We start from the raw sequence: 21681 nt of genomic DNA, 5'->3' as shown, positions 1-21681 counted from the left end.
AGGCCAGGTTAGTTGCAAAAGGATACACTCAAAAAGAAGGAATCGACTATAAGGAAACATTTTCTCATGTTTCCAAGAAAGATTCCTTAAGAATAGTCATGACTTTAGTAGCTCATTTTGACTTAGAGTTACATCAGATGGATGTTAAAACTGCATTTTTTATGGTGACTTGCATGAAGAGGTTTATATGGATCAACCTAAGGGTTTTCAGGATAAAGGCAAGGCACATATGGTATGTAAACTTAAAAAGTCCATATATGGTCTAAAGCAGGCTTCTAGACAATGGTATCTTAAGTTCCATGAAATTCTCATTACTTTTGGTTTCAAAGAGAATCTAGTGGATCAATGTACATACTTTAAGATCAATGGGAACAAAATTTGTATTTTGTATTGTATGTTGATGATATGTTGTTTGCTAGTAACAATATGGGAATGATTTTGGAAACCAAACAATTTTTATCCAAGAATTTTGAGTATGAAAGATCTTGGTGAAGCATCCTATGTGATAGGAATTGAAATTCATCGAGATAGGTCACGTGGATTATTAGGATTATCCCAAAAGAACTATATTGAAAAAGTTCTTAAAAGATTCAACATGCAAAATTGTTCTAGTAGTGTTGCTCCTGTTGTGAAATGGGACATATTTTGTGAACTTCAATGTCCCAAAAATGATCTTGAAAAGAAACAAATGGACACAATTCCTTATGCTTCTGCAGTAGGGAGTATCTTGTATGCTCAAGTCTGCACTCGACCAGACATAGCTTATGTGGTAGGCATGCTTGGTCGATACCAAAGTAATCTAGGTATTGATCATTGGAAAGCAGTTAAGAAAGTATTGCATTATTTGCAAGGGACTAAGGACTACATGCTTACATACAGAAAAACAGATAATCTAGAGATTATTGGTTATTCTGATTCTAATTATGCTGGCTGTAAGGATACCAGAAAGTCTACATCTGGGTATATTTTTATGTTATCAAATGGACCTATTTCATGGAAGAGCCATAAGCAATCATTGATAGCTTCTTCTACAATGGAGGTAGAATATGTAGCATGTTATGAAGCCACATGTCATGCAATATGGTCGAGAAACTTTGTCTCAGGGCTTCATGTTATTGATTTGATAATGAGACCATTGAGAATATATTGTGATAATAGTGCTGCTGTGCGATTCTCCAAAAAATAATAAAACTACAGGAGGATCAAAGCACAATGATATTAAGTATCTGGTTGTAAGGGAGAAAGTTAAAAATGGAGTTGTCTCTATTGAACATATTAAAAATACACTCATGTTGGCAAATCCATTAACAAAAAGTCTTCCACCTAAGCTTTTTATGGATCATGTTGGCGCATGAGCTTGGTGGCAAGTTTGTCAATTTTAGATTAATTAAGAGTGTAATGTACGTGATCACATTATAATGAGAATAAAGTTCTTGATTATGATATATTGATGATTATTATGTTACTTTTATACATCCTTTTTGTGCACTATTTAGATGTTTAAAAGTTGATGAGACCATTATGTGAATGAATTAGCATTATCACCTTAATGTTGTTAATGTCATTGATTCGTGTTAATGGAAGTGCTAGTACTATAATCCTTGAATAATATTGGATCGTTGCGTGATCCAATCATTTCAATGATTTGGTGTTAGTGGTTCCATGAAACATAATCTTAAAGTAAAGGATGCCTATTTTGAGAAATTGTTATGACCATATTATGTTTTAATCTATTACAAATATAATTATGTAGGCCAAGTGGGAGATTGTTAGCTTTTTTCCTATAATGTATGGCCATATATAATTATATTTATATGAATATTATTTAAGGGTATCAATTGATAGGTAGGTGAATCAATTGATTGGGCATCCAAGAGTCTTATGTATGGAAGACTCAAATTAAAAATGGGAAGTTAAAAAATTTACTTTATATGAATGTGGTGTTACAACTTTTGTAACCCCATCATTATGAAATTTATTTTGTACATTATGTTTGAGTAATGGAGGAAAATGGAAAAGTACAACCTATGCAATTATATAGATGCATTCAAGTTCATAACCCACCATTACCCATTAATTTGTACATAATAGGTGTAAATAATGAGTATAACTCCCATATAGTCTTTGATGGGAAGACTAAGAGATGTACAACTTATTATAAATTGAGGTCCCAAGCCACACTCTCATTCTTATGTTTTTTTCTTTCTTGTTGTTTATTTTTAACAACATATACCATACAAGTGACTCATCCACTATATGAGAGTAGTGAGTTGAAGACCTTGACAATACAATTCACAAGGTGACTTAATCTCACTTCATGGATCAAGGTAAGAATATGATCATTATTTTAGTACTTCCATTTATTTTGTTTTATGTATCCAAAATTGTTTTCAAAAATAATTATTTCCGCATAAAGTTTATGAAAGTTTGGTTAACACGGGTTAGCTTGGGGTGTAACTCTAATTTGGCAGGTTGTTCAAGTTAAATGAGTTAAATTTGAGTTGAATTGGTTAAACCCATATGCAATGATTTTTTTTTTATTTTTTTAACTTTATCCTTTATACATTTATACCAAAATTCAAATAATAAATAACACACCATTTCGAAGTAATAACAAACAAAAAATAGAAAATAACATTTTCTTTATTAAAATTATTTAAAAACATATAATTTGAATATTATTATAGATAATAATATAAAATATTAAATCGGATTTGAGTTACCCAACTTGAATTGAGTATAAGTTGAGAAAACTAAACTTGAGCCCAACCCAAGTATTAAATATGTTTGTCCAATCCTTTCCATAAAGCAGGCTCGATTCAAATTGTTTCCAGCCAACTCATCTAAATTGCATCCGGATTTAGGTTTTTTTAATCCTACTATTATTTGCCTACATATGGACACATAGAAACTTCATTTGGAAAGATACCAAGCATCTTTGTGAAATATGCTACATGGCAAGTAAAGACAAACCAAAAGAAAGATGATACAATATGACAAATGTTCAGTGAGGCCATTGTCAAACAGATTTAACCCTTAACTTCTACTGTATTCCCAAATGTGATTTGTGAGATGTATACTGGTGACAGCTAAAAACCATGGCCATGTACAAGATCACCAAACAAAATTCATTCAGTCTACACTGTCAAATAGGATCATTTACTTTTCCAGGAAAAAAAATTCACCCTGATTGGAGCTGTCATTGTTTAGGATGTACTGAGACTGTCTTAACTGGTAGTGGTCTGTTTGTATTATGCCTCAGAGAATTATATGCAGAGGTAGAAAGCATATAATAAGCTAAAAGTGACATTATTTTTGTAAGAAAACATACCTTTTCTGTTGTTTTTTCGATCTTTCAGAGGCCGGCGATGGTATTTTAAGAACAGAAAGTAAGGTGGCATATGCGGATTGTAAAATCTCTAGGACGATGCCACCGATCCTTTTCCAATCTATTGATATTAAACAATGAAGAGAACCCCACATCTTGGACCTGCAAAGATCAAATATCACTGCTACTTCCAACCATTTGCTTTTCATAGAGTTGCTACAAATAACCCCAGTTCATATTGCAAGTTGCAACTTGTTAAGAAGTTCTACCTTCCTTAAGGAACCAAAACCTCCTGTTCTATGGCCTCTTTAGTGTCTACTCAGTAAGGGTTTGACATCATGGATGAATCCATCTTGCATACTCATAAATGGGAGAGGACTAAGTGTCTGAAATTGCTCTTTGTTGTATATATTTTTATTGTGATCGGTGCTGTAAATTTTGCAGTTTGTCATCCTTCTGCAAGTGACTGCATACTTGATTTTCAGTCTTTGTCATCCTCATCTTCAAGCTGTGAAGAGAGTGATTGGGGAAGTTTTCTAAACAAGGGCTGCTGTGGAGCAGCTTTTGGTGGATATCTCTATTCACTGGGGAAGCATGCAAATGAAACAGGGAAAGTATACTTGAATTCCACTGAACAGAGGAATTGCTTGACTTCAATGAAACGTTTTGAGGCAGATGCTGTCAGTTGTGGAATTGAGAAGCTAACAAGTGGTACTGGGGGCTGTTCTGACTTCTCTGTCTTTGATGTCACTGAAAAGTTGGGAGATGAATTTAGGAGTTTGGAGGAAAATTGCAAATTTGTGAGTCCTGATGGAGAATGGGATCAATCATGTAGTTCTTGTGTGACGAGTTGGGAAGACATAAGAGGAATACACTCCGCTTTGAAGGATGAAACTGATGGTTGTAGGTTTGCAGTGCTGGTATCACTAATAAGCAGCAGAACTGAAGATGAGTCATGGTTTGGAAAAATTTACACATGCCTCAGGGAGCAGGACATTGACAAAGGTATGTAGCTTGAAAGTATATAGGGTACTGGCTTTCTTGAGCTTAATCAAGTTCAAGTATACTTCTTCTAACACCATCTATGTACTATTACTTGATAACAATCTAGGTCATTTCCATTTTCAATCAAATACGCGGTCCTCTGGACAGGATGAAACATCAAGGAGTCATACAAAGTTTAAAATTAGCACAGGTGAGTCTGCATCCACCATCATATCATCACATCATATCTTAGATGGTTTGTTCTTTTCAATTAACTATGTAGAATTTTTACTCGGGTACAGGTTTATGGTTTCTGATAGGAGGTCTCATAGCGATGGCTTTGATAATAACCATTGGTATATGGTTCTTGTTAAGGAGATGGTGTAAATCATATGCTATACCAAAGAGAGCAGGTATAGCATTACAGCATTTCATATTCAATATCAGAAACCAAAAGTTCCCATACAAATAGCTTATGATATATGTATATATTGATTCTGTTTATTCATTTGACAGCATTAAAAGCCGTGGCACCAGAGGGGCCTGGTTGTATGAAAATCTCAATCAAGGAGGTCTACTCTGCCACAAACAATCTAAATGAGAAGAACATCATTGGTGAAGGAACAGCAGGTGAGAACCCAAGTGAAAGAGACATGGAACTTGGTCTACCAAGCCACACTAAAGAGAAACATCTTCCTTTTTGTTGCCCATTTTCTTTGACACTTTTTCTAATATCCTTTCATGGTATTTGAAACAACAACATCAAGGAATGTATCTATGTTGTCTAGAATGGGTCTTCGAGAAGTACTAAGAATGAAATTATGATAAAAGTCACAATAGATTTGTGTCTGTGTATGCATGTTTTTTAAGTTTGCAAGTGTGTGACCAACATGATCATAACATATGGTTTTCAACTTTGACATCTCGTTTGGATGTTCTATCAGGAAAGGTATACAGAGGCATACTACAAAACAATCAACATGTTGCAGTCAAGCACATCATCAATGACAATCATATGGAGACCTTTGTCAGGGAGATCACAAGCTTATCACACATCAAACATCCAAATCTTGTGGCCTTACTGGGTTATTGTGAAGTAGAAGATGAGTGCTTCCTTGTTTATGAACTATGTCCCAATGGAAACCTCTCAGAGTGGCTTTTTGGTATCCCTTTTTCTTATTATGGAGTTATTCTCTCTGTTTGATACCTTCATTGCCAGTAAATATAAGTTGATGCATGACAGGGAAGGATAAAGTCCTGTCTTGGATTCAAAGGCTTGAGATTGCAATTGACAGTGCTCAAGGTCTTCTTTTCCTCCACACATATCCAGCAGGATGCATTGTTCACCGTGATATCAAGGTCCTTCCCATTAGTATAGTTCTTGCATTTCTCATGAATATATCAGTATGCAATGCCTGTTGATAGTTTTTTGTTCACATCTCTGCTAATACTATAGGTTGGATGGTTCTAAACTATTACTGAATCCAAAAAAACTCAAAACTATAAAACAATTTTGTGCCTTATGCTTGACCAAGTTTTCTCTAGACGCTATTCTTATGTTTCCCATTAGCAGTAATATGATATATGACACAAAGGGAAAGACTCCAGTCCACTGATGAAAATAGCTTTTAATTCCTGCAGCCAACAAATATTCTTCTTGGAGCAAACTTAGAAGCCAAGCTGTCTGACTTTGGATTGTCCAAGGTTATTGACCAGGGTGAATCCCATGTTAGCTCAGAAGTCAGAGGAACTTTTGGCTATATGGATCCCGAGTACCAATCCAACCACCATGTCAACTCATCTGGTGATGTATACAGCTTTGGGATAGTGCTTCTTCAAATCCTCTCAGGGAAGAAAGTTATAAATCTGAATCTGAAGAAACCGATGTCTTTAGATAAAATGGTAAAAAAAATCACTGCCTGCATTTGTTTTCCTATTCTAAATTCTCTTGACCTATGAACTGCAATTTTATTCTTTTATATTTCTGCTTTCCAGGCCAAAATCCTTAAAAAAGATGGAAGCATAACAGAATTTGTAGATCCTAAACTTGATGGGGAGTACTCAGCAGAAGCTTTTGACCTCATACTTAAGCTTGCTCTCTCATGCACATCGCTTAAGCAACAACGGCCATCTATGGAACAAGTTGTTCTGAGGTTAGAAAAGGCCCTCGACACCTCAACTGACACCAAATCGTCTATCATCTGGAGAAAAGAGATTTCTCGACGAGATTCATTGTTACAATAATATCTTGTTTGACAGTACATGAACATTAGAATACCAAAGCATATTTGTACCTAGTTTCATAATCAGAAGCTGATTTAGAATTTAATGATCCAGGAGTTGTGTAATGAATCATAAATCCATGGAATGGTGATATCCATGGAACAACATTCTGGTAGAGAATTACTAGACATTGAAAATGGCATTCCCTGAATGCCATGAATCATTTGACACTACTAAACAGCTTTTCCTTTCCAATTCCAGACATGGAAAATTGACTCCCTGAGATTATCTAGGTAAACTCCCCGAGTTATAATACAAGGTTGGGTTTTTTCCCTTGTAAAGAGTTGGTAAGCCTTGTCTGCTGCTCACAAGGGTTGAAAAGGTCTGGTTTAGAGGGCTTCAAAGCCCTGTACAACACAAAAAAAATTGGAAGGTAAATTTCATGATTATGACAGCCAGCACGCTTAATTCCTTCACTGCTATTGCCTTCGGTCAGACGAGAAATATTCATAACTAACCACAAAAGCTACCAGTACTCGTAATGCGCCTCATCAAAATACGTGAGTTGGACAGAAGTCAAAAGAATAGAATGAGTGCACCTGCAGGTTTCCTAATAAATCCCTATGGAAACACTTCAGATATCCTCCAATTTTTTTTATCATACAAGCAATTCAAAGAACAGAAAAATAAAAACCATGCGGCCCAAATGAAATTGTAAAACCATGGCTTGCAACCACTCCTCTTAAACAAATTTGACTTTGCAATACTTGAAAACAACAAAAACTCCCTACATCCAGAAAAGATAAGTAAAGAAAGGAAAAATATCCATCCAACTTTAAGTTGCATGCCAACAACTAAACTCCATCACTAAGGGTTTCTGAGAAAGTAGTTAAATAGTTCCCACTGCATGAAGAGCAAATACTAGGGTATTGATACACTGTTACCCATATATTGTTCATCAATTGCCATAGCAAGAAGGAAAACTTCATCAGAACACATAAGAACTTAACTCTTCTCAGCATTATTCTCCAATTCCTTCCTCAACTGAAGGGAAAAGTCATCATTCACATCATCATCATCCCAATCATCTTCCCACTGTTGTGTTGTATCTTTTCCTTCTTCTTTGTCATCCCACTCTGCAGTTGTCAGTAACAAAAAGCAACCAAATCAAGATGAAGGCATATGTGAGTCTTCCTCATTTAATTTGACACAGGAATCAGGTAAACACAAAACCGTTCTTGTTTATGTCAAATGTGCTCATGCCAATTTGACAATAGGTACTGCAATAACAAGACCAAAGAAATTCTTAAAACAAAAAGGGTAAAAAATAAATCCAAGATAAGACAGCACTCTCTGAAATCATTCTGATGAATTCAAGTCATTTAGTTTTCTCTCATACTCCTATTGACAGTGACTTTGATAGTTAAGACACAAAACTTAAGGGTCTCTTTGGGAACTGTTCTTAAATAGGGTTTTTTTGTTTTTTAGAACAAAAAACAATTTTATAACTTAAAAAATGTCTGATGAATCTTTGAGTAAAAATAGCTTTAGGGTAAGAGCAAGTTATTTTTTAGAACAAGTTTGAGTCGAAAAGTAACAAGTTTGAGTCAAAAAGTGTTTTTTATCGAGTATTCTAAGAAACAACTAAAAATATGAAAAATACTTTAAAAACTTTATAAGTGCATATTAAGAATGAGTTGAGAACATTGTTTTCCATATTTAAGTTTCAAAAATTGTTTCCATATTTAAGTTTCCAAACAAAATTTTATTCTTAAAAAGAATTAGTAACTTATTCTAAGAATTGTTCTTCAAAACTGTTTTTGAAAACATTACCAAACAGATCCTAAATATGTACATACTTACCTACAGATATTTCTGGGTGGGTTGTGTGATTGATAACTTCACTCACCACCCGTCCGGCATAAGGAAAATTTTCCCTAACCTTTTAGGGAATGGATGGCAGTGCCTGGACACATTACAGGGTTGGTTGACAAAAAAAAGGTTGGGGCCAACTGGATAATTCCATGTACAGTGTTTTGCTTTGTTGTAGAAACAATCACCCAGTACCATTAAGTGTGCCCAGCGTTAGATTTGTCATTAGGTAGGGTCGTTGTGCTCCTCTATTTTCATGTTCTAACACAGGACAAAGTAATGGTGGCAACTGGCAAGTTCTCTAGAAGAAAGGGACATTATTTTTCATGCAACACTGTTTCCAGTAACAATGACAAGAACAAGCTGTTTGGCACAGCTTCCCAAACCACGGAACCCATGTCAACTGTTTGCAAAGAAGTGAGCAGCAACATAATGTGTTACTCCTAGTCCCCCCTCCAACCCTGAGGAAGCAGTGCCCTCTGGCAATGAACAGTGTCCCAAGTTTCAGCCTCCCTGTTATTTAAGTAATAAAAGGGCAAACCCACCTCCTGGGGTTATTTATATATAAGTGTGTGCATGTAATTAGTTACTACTGCTTATATAAAGAACCTGTCTTGCTCCAATTTGGTTTAGAAAGCTGACTTCACATTCAAATGGACCAAGCACAGGCAAAACACTAAAACCCAATAATGATCCAAACTGGGAACTGAGACAGGTTTAAGTCCCCTTCACCAGCCCTATCCTGACTTACAGAGGACACCATATCTGTTCTGATGATGGATTGGATGGCTTACACAATTGCCATACCCTATTGTCACCCCTTCTCTTAACCTCAAGCTAATCAGATAGGTACCATAGCACTAACAAACTCCCACTATGTTTAGAATTGACTCATCATCCTCATCAAACAAGAAAGAATGCCCCAGCTTACCCTATTTTGGTATAAATCCAAAGAAAAACTGTCTAGATAGTAAAATTTATCCAATTTAATAAATACTAGCCCACATCATTTCCTCTTCCACAAGGTTTTTCCAATCCATTGTGGGCACATTAGCTGACACACCAAAAATAAGATTCCATCAACTTGACAACTGCATCACTAATGTTTTCCCTCATGCCTCCATCCTCAACTACTTTGCTAAAGAAGCCAACTAATCCTAGCACTTTTCATCATACAATGAAAGAACACAGCACATTTCTCTCCCTCTATGATTATTATCCTCAAGTTTTATCTTCAAACTGGTAATCTAAGCCTAGCTGACTTCCAGCATGTGTCTCCTTTCCTATGAAGCCGAAACTCCCAATTCATCTCTTAGATTCAAGATACATTTATATTGTAAAAGTCATTCACAATTACCACTCTTCCCTAACCTTAATTACCTACTTGACGATTTATAACATGTTAAGAGATGTAGCTAGGCTTACCCAAAAAACAAAACTAGATTCTGACAATTACTAGATTGCCTAGAAAATATAGATCCTCAAAAAATATACATTTTGATCCAAAACAGCCGAACTCTCTGCGAAGCGGTTCTCTAAAAGAAGCAAACATCATCAATGTCCGACATAGAAATAATGGAAACTGCCACCAAAGGAGTAGATGGAAGAAACCATCCACCCTAAAGAATGACTTGGGCCCAAGTGAAACAATTCCCATGCAAAAGGCAAGTGAATATAGGAATTGTTGTCAACAAACTTCAAAAAGAGTCCCATTGTTCAATTTATCAGGTCCTATTGAATGGTAACCACGGAAATACACCAAACTAAAGTCATCTTTAGTAGACCACCAAAATAGCATAATCATGTTGCATGTCCAAATTCAATAGAAAAATTGTCTTACGTCAAACCCTACACAATGTGTAAAAGTAAGTAGCATCAATGTTCTCCAATTCACCAAACACTGAATAAAGCAAAACAATAAAATTCAGTCCTGATCACCATCTTATACCATGTGATGGTCACATCTCAAGGGTTTCTGATGCATAAAAACTCTCTTAATCTTTGCACGAATCAAAGGAGAATTACTCACAAGACTTCCATAAGTCAGGCCAAACTTTAATTCTTTAATATATTTACAACCTCAATCCACTCAGCTCAAGAAAATAGCCTACAAAATAGTGTTTAAATCTATAGCACATAGATCCATCGGATTCCACCAGTACTCATAATTCAAAATCCTCTCCTCTCTTAAAGCTCAAGCCCTACATAGAAACTCCTTCACCCACTAGACTCCCCATCAAAGAATATTTAACAAGATATTATTATCTTATTCCTCAATCAAATGAAGCCACAAAAATCAACTAGCTCTCTCAAAACTCTATAATCACTCAACAATTGATTCTTTCACTGTCAAATAATGAACACACAAGTAATTTTATAGATACAAATCACAGTGAGGAGGGTTCCCCATGCATGTATTCTTTGAAAGCATAAACCACCTTCATTTCTTTACAATGAAAAATGAACAAATACACCAAGGAAAATCAATCATCGTTGAAAAAAAAAAAAAAATGTCAAAATTTGCAAGATTAAACACAACAATGAACAAAATTACCTTCATTGATCTCAAATTCCTCAAACTCGTCATCATCCTCAAACAAATCAACCTTCGGATCTTCATTCGCTACCTTGGGCTCCTTCTCCATTCTTCAATCTGACAGCTCCTGCAATCACCACCCTATTACAACCTATCAGCCTCCAAATAAAAAACTCACTAAAACCCCAAAACCCTAGATCGCATTCACCATTTCTCACAAAACCCAAACCCTAAAACACAAACGCACATACATATAGGGAGAGGCTTACGATTCAGAGAGAGAGAAGTGTGCTTCAGGTTTTGTGTTTTGCAAACCTGATTTCGATAGCCCCGATCATATGGCATCCGGAAGCTTAACCCGCGGGTATGCGGTGGACCCTATGGATGACAAACACGCGGATGGTTGAAAGGGTGCGTGTCCACGTGCGAAAAACAATAAGTTTATTTGAAAACATTTTTTAAAAACATTTTTCAAAAGACAGTTTTTAAAAACACTTGTTAATTTTTTTGACGAGTTAAATTTAGTTTGTGAGAATATAAAAAACGTTTTTTTCAACTTATTTTCTAAAAATCAAAGCTTTCAATATGTTGTCCATCTTACAAAGTAAAAATAACCAAAGACAACTCAAATTTGTTTTTAAAAAACAATGGCCTGTTTGTTTAGTGTTTTCAAGAACTGTTTTCTGTTCTTGAAAACAAAAAACACCAAAAACTCGTTTGGTTGAGAGAGTCGTTTTTGTTTTTATTGTTCCCCGTGTTCTCAAAATGGCACTGTTTAGAGAACAACAAAATGTTGTTTTCCCCCTTTTTTTGAACAAAATTAAACAACAAAAAAACCATCTGTTCTCCGTGTTTTTTTTTTCTTCCCGTTCTCATCTCTTCTCCAGCACAGTCGCGTCGCCTCTTTCTTGATTTTTCCCGTTTCTCAGTTTTGATTCAGGGTTCGTGAAATTTAAATCCAATGGCACAATAGCAAAGAGACCCCTAAAACGGATCCAGAAAACACAGGGAGCAAAAGAAAAGCAATTTTTTTGGTTTTCCTTGGGGGTTTTGCATGGATTTTCTCGGAAATCAAACGAGGATGAATTTTCCCAGAAATTGAACGGGGCATGGATTTTCTTGGGAATCAAACGGGGTTGCAGAAAAATAAAAATAAATAACAAGATTAGATTAGTACCTGGGAGGATTGAGAGTGGCAGAGGAAAATAGGGCCTTTTTAGGGATTCTCTCGTCTGGAGGGCAACTTCAGAAAAGGGCTTCTTGATGCCCGAGTGAGAGAAGTGGGTGGCATTTTGGATTTTAGATTTAGTAGAGATAAAAAAAACTTAACAAATCACGAGAACAATTTTATCTCAACTTAACGCTATAATTTTTAATAAAGTTAAAGATTAAATAAAAAAAATATCAATAAAAATGATTTTATTATGTTTGATTTATTTTTAAAAAAATAAAAATATTTTTATTTTAAAATTAATAAAATAAATAATTTTTTAATTTAAATGAACTATATATCTAAAAAATATTTATAAATTTATAATATAAAATTACTTGAAGAAAATATTTTATTAATTAGAAAAGAAAAAAAAACATATTTCAAACATGTTTTTTGTTTTATTTGTTCTAATTTTTTTTTTATTAACTCAACCAAACATGTTTTTTTTGTTTTTGAAAACAAAAACTGTTTTTCAAAATTCAGTTCCCAAACACAATTTTTTTTAAAAAATCACCAAAAACTGTTTTCCAGAACAGTTTTCAAAAACAGTAACCAAACAAGCCCTAACATTTCCTATTTTTTAAACTTGAAGAGTAATCCATTTTTATATATATATAAATACCCTTCAATATTTGCAAGAAAAAAGTAAGGGTATTCTTGTCCAAAATGGGCATTTTTGTGGGTAAAAAAAATGGGAGGTTAGATTTATGATTTCTTGTTTCTTTTGTCCATTTTAATCGGTTATTCCATTATTAAATAGAAGGGTCTGATTATTAAATGAGTTTAGATTAATTATACGACATGTTATCGATTTAATAATTAGATACTATTTAGGTTTATATTTTTTACATAATTATTATTCTCGCGTCGAATTGAATTATATAATAGAATATTTAAACTTTGAGCCGTGAGATGGAAACCAGCTGCACTAATTGTCAACCCCACCCTGAAAAGAAGAATACCTCAAAAGCAAATGGGCATGGTCCATGAAGAGTTGTTAGCAAAACAAGGGCAAGGACCAGAAGGGTAGGTGCCAAAGAGGCACACCTTTCATATTTATTTTATTCACAAACTCAACTACCCATCCAACAACTCGTCTTAATGTTGCTGGTGGGGCTGGTGACACACTTTGCCTACTTATTTCATTCAAAGCCTCTTGCAACCAAGGATGAAAATATCGGTAATCACGGATATATCGGTAATTTGATTTTACGGATATATCGGATATATCGGAGATATTTTTGGATATATCGGAGATATATCGGTGGATATTATTGGTAGGCTTAAAATTGTTAAAAACTCATGGAAATGCAAGAAAAACCTCATAATAATATAATTAGAAGTATAATAGACATTTTAAAGTTATTTTATTGAAATTTTGATATATGTATAACATGATTTATCATATTTGATAATAATATCGTATACATCGATAAAAATATGAATTTTATAAGTGTACATTTATTATTAAATTACACCTAATATTATGATATTTGATTATAATATGTCTAATTTTAAAATATATATTAGTATTAAAATATGATCCATTTAATTCAATTGTATTAAACAATATAAAATGAATAATGATATATATATAATTTTTAATATTTAATTAATTATTAATGATATTAAAAACATTATGAAGAAAATTATATAATTTTTATATTTTTGGTAATTAATTAAAAGACTTTGCATTTAATTATAAAATAATTATAATTAATTTGCTCTTTAAAATATTCTTATATTTTCTTTATATAATGAATTTAAGTATATATATAGTTGTTGCATGTTATATATCAAAAGAGGGCTTAGCCCAGGTGGTAAGTGGGTGAACCCCAAACCAAAAGGTTTGGGGTTCAAATCCCCTCGGCAGCACAAATGGAGAGCTACGCTAGCTACTGTAGCGGCATTGACCGGCACTGTAGCGGAGTTGACCCGCGTTGACCGCGCGATAAATCTGCGATTTATCGTGTGTCGGCGATTTATCGCCGATTTTGGGCGATTTTGGGCGATTTTTCGCCCGGCCGACTTATCTCCTCGCTGTGTCGTGTCGGCGGGCGGCGACACGCGATATATCGGCGATATTTCGCCGATTTTTACCGATTTTTTCCTCCCTGCTTGCAACCAGCTCTGGTTACTAATAGAATAGATTTTGAGAACACAATAAACAAATTAGGCGGGAGTTTGAAATTTTAAATAAGGAGGATTGTGTTTCTAATCCGGCTAGGTTTGATAATTGAGGTAAGGTCTTCCGATCATTCATAATTGAAGTCAAAATCCAATAAAAGAGTAGAAATTGAGAGGAAAGATATGTCTTTAAAAAAATCCCAAAAATACCCCTAACTATTAAATGAAAAAACTAATTGGTCACTCACCTTTCTCATTCTCTCTTTGATTCTTTCACCCAAAATGAGTCAAATGGGTATTTTGTCCATTATTATCTTATATCCTTGTAATCAATTATGAATGATTGGAGGATCTTAACTTAATTATTAAGGCCGACTGGGTTGGAAATACAATTCTCCCTTTTATTTTTAAATCTAAGTCGGATGGTTAGATTTAGAATGAGTTTGGTTATTGTTTTGTTTTGCCTTGCTCAATTTGGATAATATATATAATTAAATAAAATTTTAATTTCACTTTTTTTTATTTTTCTCTTTTCTTAAGATGTAAAATGAAAAATATTTACTTTTAAAAAAAAATAAATTAAACAAATTTATAATATTTATTTTTTATAATTATTTGATGGATGAATTTGGTTCAATTCTATGTATGTTATGTGGGCTTTAATAAAGTAATTAATTATCATTTGATTATGGTTCAAATTAATTTTTACATACATTCATTATGTTTTCCATTAAAAATTTGAAATGTGTTTTGTACTTTAAATCTAGGTAGGATTTAAACAAACATTAAAAACTAATTGAGCTTGACCTACATAAATCAATCTAGAATTGAATCTAACCAACCAAACAAGTTTGGTTTGGTTCAATTTTTCTATTTTTTTATTACTAGAGATTTAGTTCGATTTGATCAAAATAATAAGCCAATCATATTAACTTAGTTTGGTTTGATCAAAACATAAACCAAACACATCAGTTGACTAATTTTTTCTTAAAAAATCATTCAATTCAAAGTTTTTTTATAGCTCTACCTATTAATCATTTAAGTGGGTGATTGATAAAACTTAATACTTATTACTTAATGACTTAAAATTGATTTTAAATTAAGTTATTCTTAAGTTATCACTTTAAAATTTATTACTTATTTTTTTATTTGAAGTATTAAAGTTATTTAATAAAATTAACTTAAAATTTATTTCAAATTATCAAATTAACATATTTACCCTCATTTATTATAATAACTTTTTATCATCATTAATCTTAATTTATATTTATTTTTATTAATCTTAAGCAATCAATTTATTTACTAAACATCCATCTTTAAAGTATGGTAAATATATAAGACAACCTCAAAATATTTACTATAAAAAATGAGTTATGGTTATTAAATATATTCTCATTAGACATGGATAATTAAGACAAAAAAATTTAGAATTAAAAAAGAGTTAATTATTTTGAATTAATATTTGAAATCATTTTTAATTTTAAGTTGTGATATTAATTTATTTTACCAAATATGTTTAATACACTTAACTTAAATTAATTTATTAAATCATTTTAAGTGATTAAATTGATTTACCAAATAATAAGAACACTTTTTATATCTCTAACAATCGGACGATACTATGTTATTCCCTCTGTTTGGCTTTGAAATGCAATTTTTTTTCATTGCATCATAATCCCATTCCATTTTATTGCATTCAATCAACATAATCAAAATAGGATGTATAAATAAAATATTGAGTTATTTTACCAAACATATTTAATCTACTTAAATACTTAAATTAAGTTATTAAATAACTTTAAGTTATTAAGTTGATTTACCAAACACCCTCTTAAAACTATTAATAAAATTCTTGTTTTAATTGGTTATTTTTTAACTATTTTAAAACTTAACTTGATATGCATTTTAAAAATGAATCATACTACCATGAGAAAACAAAGAATCAAAATCCTGAGAACTATGATTTGGTTTCCATGACAATGACTGATTCCTATTCTCGTGCTTAAAAACAATCCTAACACAACAGTAAAGGGGAAATTGAATGAATTTCACATTCCCATTCTCTACCCTAGCATTCCTACCATGTCCTAAACGCTTTGATTAGTTTTATGAGTTTGGAATCTACAATAGATCATAACTTGTTCATAAGATGCTTGATCATTCTCAATTCCAGAACAAACCCTTATGAAAGGGTTAACAGACCCATATTGGAGTTCTAATATACAAGTTACAACATGCATATACATATACATATGATATAATATGCATCAAAGATTCAGTCACAATACCAGAAATGGAAGTTCAAGCATCTTCCAATTTCAGCTTCTTCTCATTTGTACCTGTCGAAAAACCGAAAAGTAAGGGGTGAGCTCAGAACTGAATGAGTATTGCATATCGCGATGGCATGCATGATAAATTGAAACATGCATTCTTTTGCAAAGAATCCATTGTTTTCAAAATGAACATGATAATGGGCTGGAAATATTTCCATGTCTTTTGGGGTTCTCAATCCAAGGATGATAGCTCGTGTCTTTTTAGGACATACACATCCAAGAAGAGACTAATTCGACCACCCAAGTTTAATTGAATATTGAACTAGAATTATGATAAATCTCTAGGTCTACTACATATGGACAAGTTGCATCACATTGAATTTGGATGACTTTTTTGCCCAAGTACATGTGGGGTTTCGGGCTTTTTGGAAATATGACAATAGGATGAGTCACGCCCAACTTACTGAAGTCTAATGGTACCCACATTTTCCCCAACATGGGGGAGACTGTATCGTATAAAAAGGTATGAAATAAAGCTTCTTTACTCTCCATCAGAGAAGAGAAGTTTTTCATGTATCTTTTTTCCTTCTGTAGATAATGAGGAAAATCCACCATGATGGTGAGGATCCCAACTGCAGGCAAAACATACCTCAGGTGATATGGATCCGCACCTCTACTCTACACCAATTAAATATCAATAGGCACAAACTCTGGACCTCTAGTTCACTGCCAGATGGCACTACAGCTGAGTTACATTCCGAGGGCTAAACTAGTGTTTGACAGACAAACAACTGATCTGTGACCATGGAGAGAGGCTCCCTACATAAGTGTAATCTTGATCTGTGCCAGAGAGTTGCTAGTAGATATAAGGACGAAGCTTTTCTGCCAGCGAAGTTTTTCTTTTATATACAATACATACAAGGAGGAAGCATTTGATACATTTTACAACTGAGGTTTCCAAATTCATGCTAGGTCTTACTAGTACACCCATGATCAGCTTCTATCTGAACTGCCTTATCATCCAAAATGGTGGCACTCTCACCTTAATTGTGCTTAAACGTTTGAATACCAACTCGTAACTGTTACTATAACTTTGAACATTGATCAGAAAAAAATAATATAGTAAACCAAAATTTAAAAAATAGAAAAATGATAGGAAATCAAGGTAAAGAGTGAAAACTAAAAACCAGGTCAAACAAAAAAGAATTCCTTGAAAAACAAAAGCCAAGAAAAAACACAGATGAGTGGAATAAGGCCTAAAGCCCAACGGATTTTTTGGAAAAGTAATGAAAATTTCAAATAAAGGGCAAAATCACACCTGGAGCCTTACTGTCACTGCCTCTTTTCAACTTCTTTCTCTGACTGTTGCACTCATCAACTCCACTACTTGTAGATTTATAATCTCGTAAAGGATGATACTTCATGATTACCAATCGTTCCTTAGCTGCATCAAGCCTTCGCTTCTCATTTCTCTACCATGGAACACAAATATTTTACATAATTTTCCACATAATTCAAAAAATGTAGCATGGTTATAACTAGAACAGGATTGGAAGTTACATAGGCATTATCAAAGCCTGCAATCTGTTGCCTGCAAAGCCTAAGTTCCATCTCAAGGGCATTGATTCGAGCATCAACAGGTACAACACATTGCCCAACCATTTGCTTTTGCCAACCCCGGATAACCTCTGGTTGCCACACATTCAAAGCTACTGAAGCTTGCCTAAAGTACCAAATCAATTCCAAGGTCACGTCAGTAACTTTCTACCTAACTGAAAACCATGAATTTCTTCTGCAATTAAATGTCAGAATATGAAGGCGCCTCAATCACATTAAATTTGTGTTTCCTTATAACTCTCAACTATAATTCAATCGTTAACTAGAATACTATCAGTAAGGAATTTAATATAAAGGCACTCATGAGTCTTGAGGGCTATTGGAATCTTCACCCACCGAAAAGCAAGCAAGACAATAATTTAGATTTCATTTACAAAATGAAAACCTGATATCTTATACACCTTCAAAGTGAGTGAACCACCACTTTGTTTTGTTACTGAGAAAATATGGAAAAAGAAAAGAAATGAAAACTTTAAATACAAAGTTGTTGGTTGATACCGAGAGAGAGAGAGTATTGAGTTGAATACAACTAGATGCCTCAGTTGGGTTGATTTTTCCTTTTTGGCTTCTATTTTGTTTGAATCAGCAGAAGAAAATATAATGCTGAAGAATATCTTTCCCTTCTCTTTTTTTTTTTTTTTTCTTTCCTTTTTCTTATCATCAATCACATGGACAGTAAGCAATCTTTATTAAACAAATTCAAACCTTTTCACCTTCATCAGAAACTTCCTTTGAAGCCTAGACTACAGAGTCATAGAAAAGTTTTTGAAAGTATTTACAATATAATCAGTGACACATGCTAGCAAGGAATAAAAATGAACATATCAAATTACTACCTGACTTTGCGCAAGTTCGGTAATTCTGTAACTGCTGCTTTCATTTTCTCGGTCTCCTCAGTTAATTTCATCTGTATTTCTTGAAGGTTTCTCAAATGCCCAGCAATTTGACTCTCCAACCTAAGTACAGAACGTTGGTGGGCTGCAGCCTTCCGAGCCCTTTCTCTATCAAACCTGTTTGTTCTAAATTCATCAACCAAACAAGCAAAACCATCTATTTGGTAACCAAGAAAATGGCAGAGAAAAAACATTTAGATCCTCAATTTTGGATTTCTAAACTCAACCAACCCAAATACTTGCCCTATTAAGTTAAGTTGAATGCAGGTTTTGTTTCTTTCCTTTTCCTCACTTTTCTCAACAACCAAGTGGATGATGTGGAAAACAAACACAAAATAAAAGTCCGAACAAATGATGATATGTTTCAAAATTTCCCCACTCAAAAACCAAATAGTTAGCTCTATAAACCTCAATTGAAGGACTGAAAGGAAAATTTTAAAAACCAAAACCAAATTATTGACCTAAACTCAAATTTTCTTTCAATTTCATCCTTTTTTCTCAGAAACCAAATTGAGCATGAGAAAAACAGACAAAAATAAATAAAAATCTGAGCCTATGATTATGCAGTTTTTCTGGGTCTTCCAACTCAACTACTTAGTTGAATGAACCAAAACAATAACTAGACCCAGAAAAAAACCCAACAGCAGGTTTTCTCTGGAATTCCAAACCTGATGAAATCAAACCAGTACCTGTATTAACCTCATCAGCATGACACAAAACAATCACCAAAGAAAACACACACAAAAAATTAAATTATCAACTTAAATTCAAATTTTCTTTCTTTTACTTCTTTTATCAGCCGCCCAACAGAGCATGGGACACAAAATTAGAGTTCTAAATCACAAGATCATGCAAAATTTTGGATTTCCAAATTCAACTAAATCAGATAGTCATCACTGGTTCAGTATTAACCTCAGCTGAATGACCAAAAACAATAGCTAAACCTGACAAAGAAAAACAAATAATTATCCACTTGAATTCAAATTTTCTTTCCGTTTGCTCTCTTTTCTGGGCAATCAAATGGAGCATGACGGAAAAAAAAAAAGGCAGAAAGATATATGCACAATCAAATTCTCTGACTTAAGGTCAAATTTTCTTCCATTTTCTTCCCTTTAAATAGCAACCAAGCAGAGCATGAGAAGAGAAAAGTAGACAGAACAAAATCCTGAAATCTATTATCATGCCATTTTTATTTTTGTTTTTTTTACTTCTAAAATATATACGAATCAAAATTATCTACCGAAACTCAAATTTTCTTTCATTTTTCCTCTTTTCTCCGCAACCAAACCCAATTAAACCACGTAGTTTGGTGTTCTCAGTCCTCATGTCACTTAAATGACCAACAACAAAAAAGACAAAAAACAAAAGCAAATCAAATTATCCAACTCAAATTCAATTTTTTTTCCTTTCCGTCCCTTTTCTCAGCAACCAAACAGAGCAAGAGAAAAACAGACCGAAAATAGAATTACGAATCCCATGACTATTTAGTTCTTTTGAACTGTTAAATCACAAAACAATTAAAGAAAGGTCAAATTTCTACTCAAACCCAAATTTTCTTTCATTTTCCCCCATTTTCTCGACAACCAAACAGACCACTTACTTGATTCGGTACATCAATTTAGGAGACAAAGAAGAACTGGAGACGGTGCCATTGGACACAGAGGCTTCAGTGTGGGGGAAATCAGACGAAAGCAGGAAGGACCACAAAACGGCGTCGTTTGAAAGGCGATGAAGACGCCGGCAAGAGATTGAAACACAGCAGAGGTCTTTGTAGGTCAAATTGGAACTCCGAATTCCAATTTCCAGGATTTGTCTCCACATTTCATCCGGTAAATCAGCCATTTTTCTGTAGGAAAATGGAAATTTCCAGTGAATAAGTCCAGGGTTTTGGGGTTAAAACACTAGAATTTGGGTAAACGGTTTCCCGGAGACGTTTCCCAGCACTGACTGAATTTGTATGGTTCCCGTTATAGGGAAAAGGGTTTTGCAATTTTAAGAATGCTTTTATATATATATATATGAAATATTTGGTTATAAGGGCGAAATCATCCCCGAATCAAAAAACTTGTTTGAGGAAGGAGATGTGTTTTTATTTTTTGTGTTATGAGAACAATAAAAAGATGTTCAAAGCAGAGATTGTTTTTGGTGTTTTCTCTTTTTTCTTTTTGTGTTTTCCTAGTTGCTTTTTATGTTTCCACAAAGGTGTGCTCCACTCAACTACCACATCCCCGTCCGTAAGTCATTTCTTCTTCCTTAAATTATTGAAATTAATATACTTACACATTGTTACAAAATCATCATTTGTTTAAGAAAATTATAACTGGTATAAAAATTTTAAAATTGAATAATTTTTTTTTTAATTTAAATGAATTGTGCATATGAAAATTATTTATATATTTATAATATCAAGTTAATGAAAGAAAACATTTTATTAATTAAAAAAAATTAACTTTCAAATATGTTTTTTTGTTTTACTTATTCTTAAAAACTTTTTTATTAACTTAACCAAACATATATATTTTTTTTAAAACAAAAATTGTTTTAAAAAATTCAATTCCCAAACACAATTTTTATTTATTTATTTATTTTTTTAAAACACAAAAAAACTGTTCTTA

At 33.3% G+C, this 21681-nt stretch overlaps 3 protein-coding genes across 9 annotated transcripts; 1 reads left to right on the top strand and 2 right to left on the bottom strand.

Moving 5' to 3' along the window:
* Positions 1-688: 688 nt before the first annotated feature.
* Positions 689-6715, top strand: LOC117920199 (LRR receptor-like serine/threonine-protein kinase FEI 1). The gene is made up of 9 exons (XM_034837587.1): positions 689-932; positions 3773-4333; positions 4440-4523; positions 4615-4725; positions 4829-4942; positions 5257-5475; positions 5556-5671; positions 5954-6214; positions 6308-6715. The coding sequence occupies exons 1-9, from the start codon at positions 689-691 to the stop codon at positions 6554-6556; spliced, it is 1959 nt and encodes a 652-aa protein (XP_034693478.1). The 3' UTR covers positions 6557-6715.
* A 501-nt stretch (positions 6716-7216) lies between these two features.
* Positions 7217-12138, bottom strand: LOC117921022 (protein DSS1 HOMOLOG ON CHROMOSOME V-like). 6 transcript variants are annotated; one of them, XM_034838769.1, is made up of 3 exons: positions 12121-12138; positions 10962-11084; positions 7217-7671 (listed from the first exon to the last, which is right to left on the bottom strand). In XM_034838769.1, the coding sequence occupies exons 2-3, from the start codon at positions 11050-11052 to the stop codon at positions 7541-7543; spliced, it is 222 nt and encodes a 73-aa protein (XP_034694660.1). In that variant the 5' UTR covers positions 11053-11084; positions 12121-12138; the 3' UTR covers positions 7217-7540. The 6 variants fall into 6 exon arrangements, with proteins under 6 accessions (XP_034694660.1, XP_034694658.1, XP_034694656.1 ...); XM_034838767.1 differs by lacking the exon at positions 12121-12138 and adding an exon at positions 11213-11314 and having other exon boundaries at positions 10962-11070; XM_034838765.1 differs by lacking the exon at positions 12121-12138 and adding an exon at positions 11213-11311.
* Positions 12139-16368: 4230 nt separating this feature from the next.
* On the bottom strand, positions 16369-21088 carry LOC117919677 (F-box protein SKIP24). 2 transcript variants are annotated; one of them, XM_034836900.1, is made up of 5 exons: positions 20667-21088; positions 19010-19192; positions 18117-18279; positions 17875-18028; positions 16369-16622 (listed from the first exon to the last, which is right to left on the bottom strand). In XM_034836900.1, the coding sequence occupies exons 1-5, from the start codon at positions 20906-20908 to the stop codon at positions 16585-16587; spliced, it is 780 nt and encodes a 259-aa protein (XP_034692791.1). In that variant the 5' UTR covers positions 20909-21088; the 3' UTR covers positions 16369-16584. The 2 variants fall into 2 exon arrangements, with proteins under 2 accessions (XP_034692791.1, XP_034692792.1); XM_034836901.1 differs by having other exon boundaries at positions 19010-19183; positions 20667-21086.
* Positions 21089-21681: the final 593 nt, after the last annotated feature.

This window comes from Vitis riparia, chromosome 8, assembly GCF_004353265.1.
Source record: "Vitis riparia cultivar Riparia Gloire de Montpellier isolate 1030 chromosome 8, EGFV_Vit.rip_1.0, whole genome shotgun sequence".
Classification (NCBI taxonomy): domain Eukaryota; kingdom Viridiplantae; phylum Streptophyta; class Magnoliopsida; order Vitales; family Vitaceae; genus Vitis; species Vitis riparia.
Note: the sequence above shows the minus strand (reverse complement) of the source record. Positions and strands in the feature narration are given on the sequence as shown.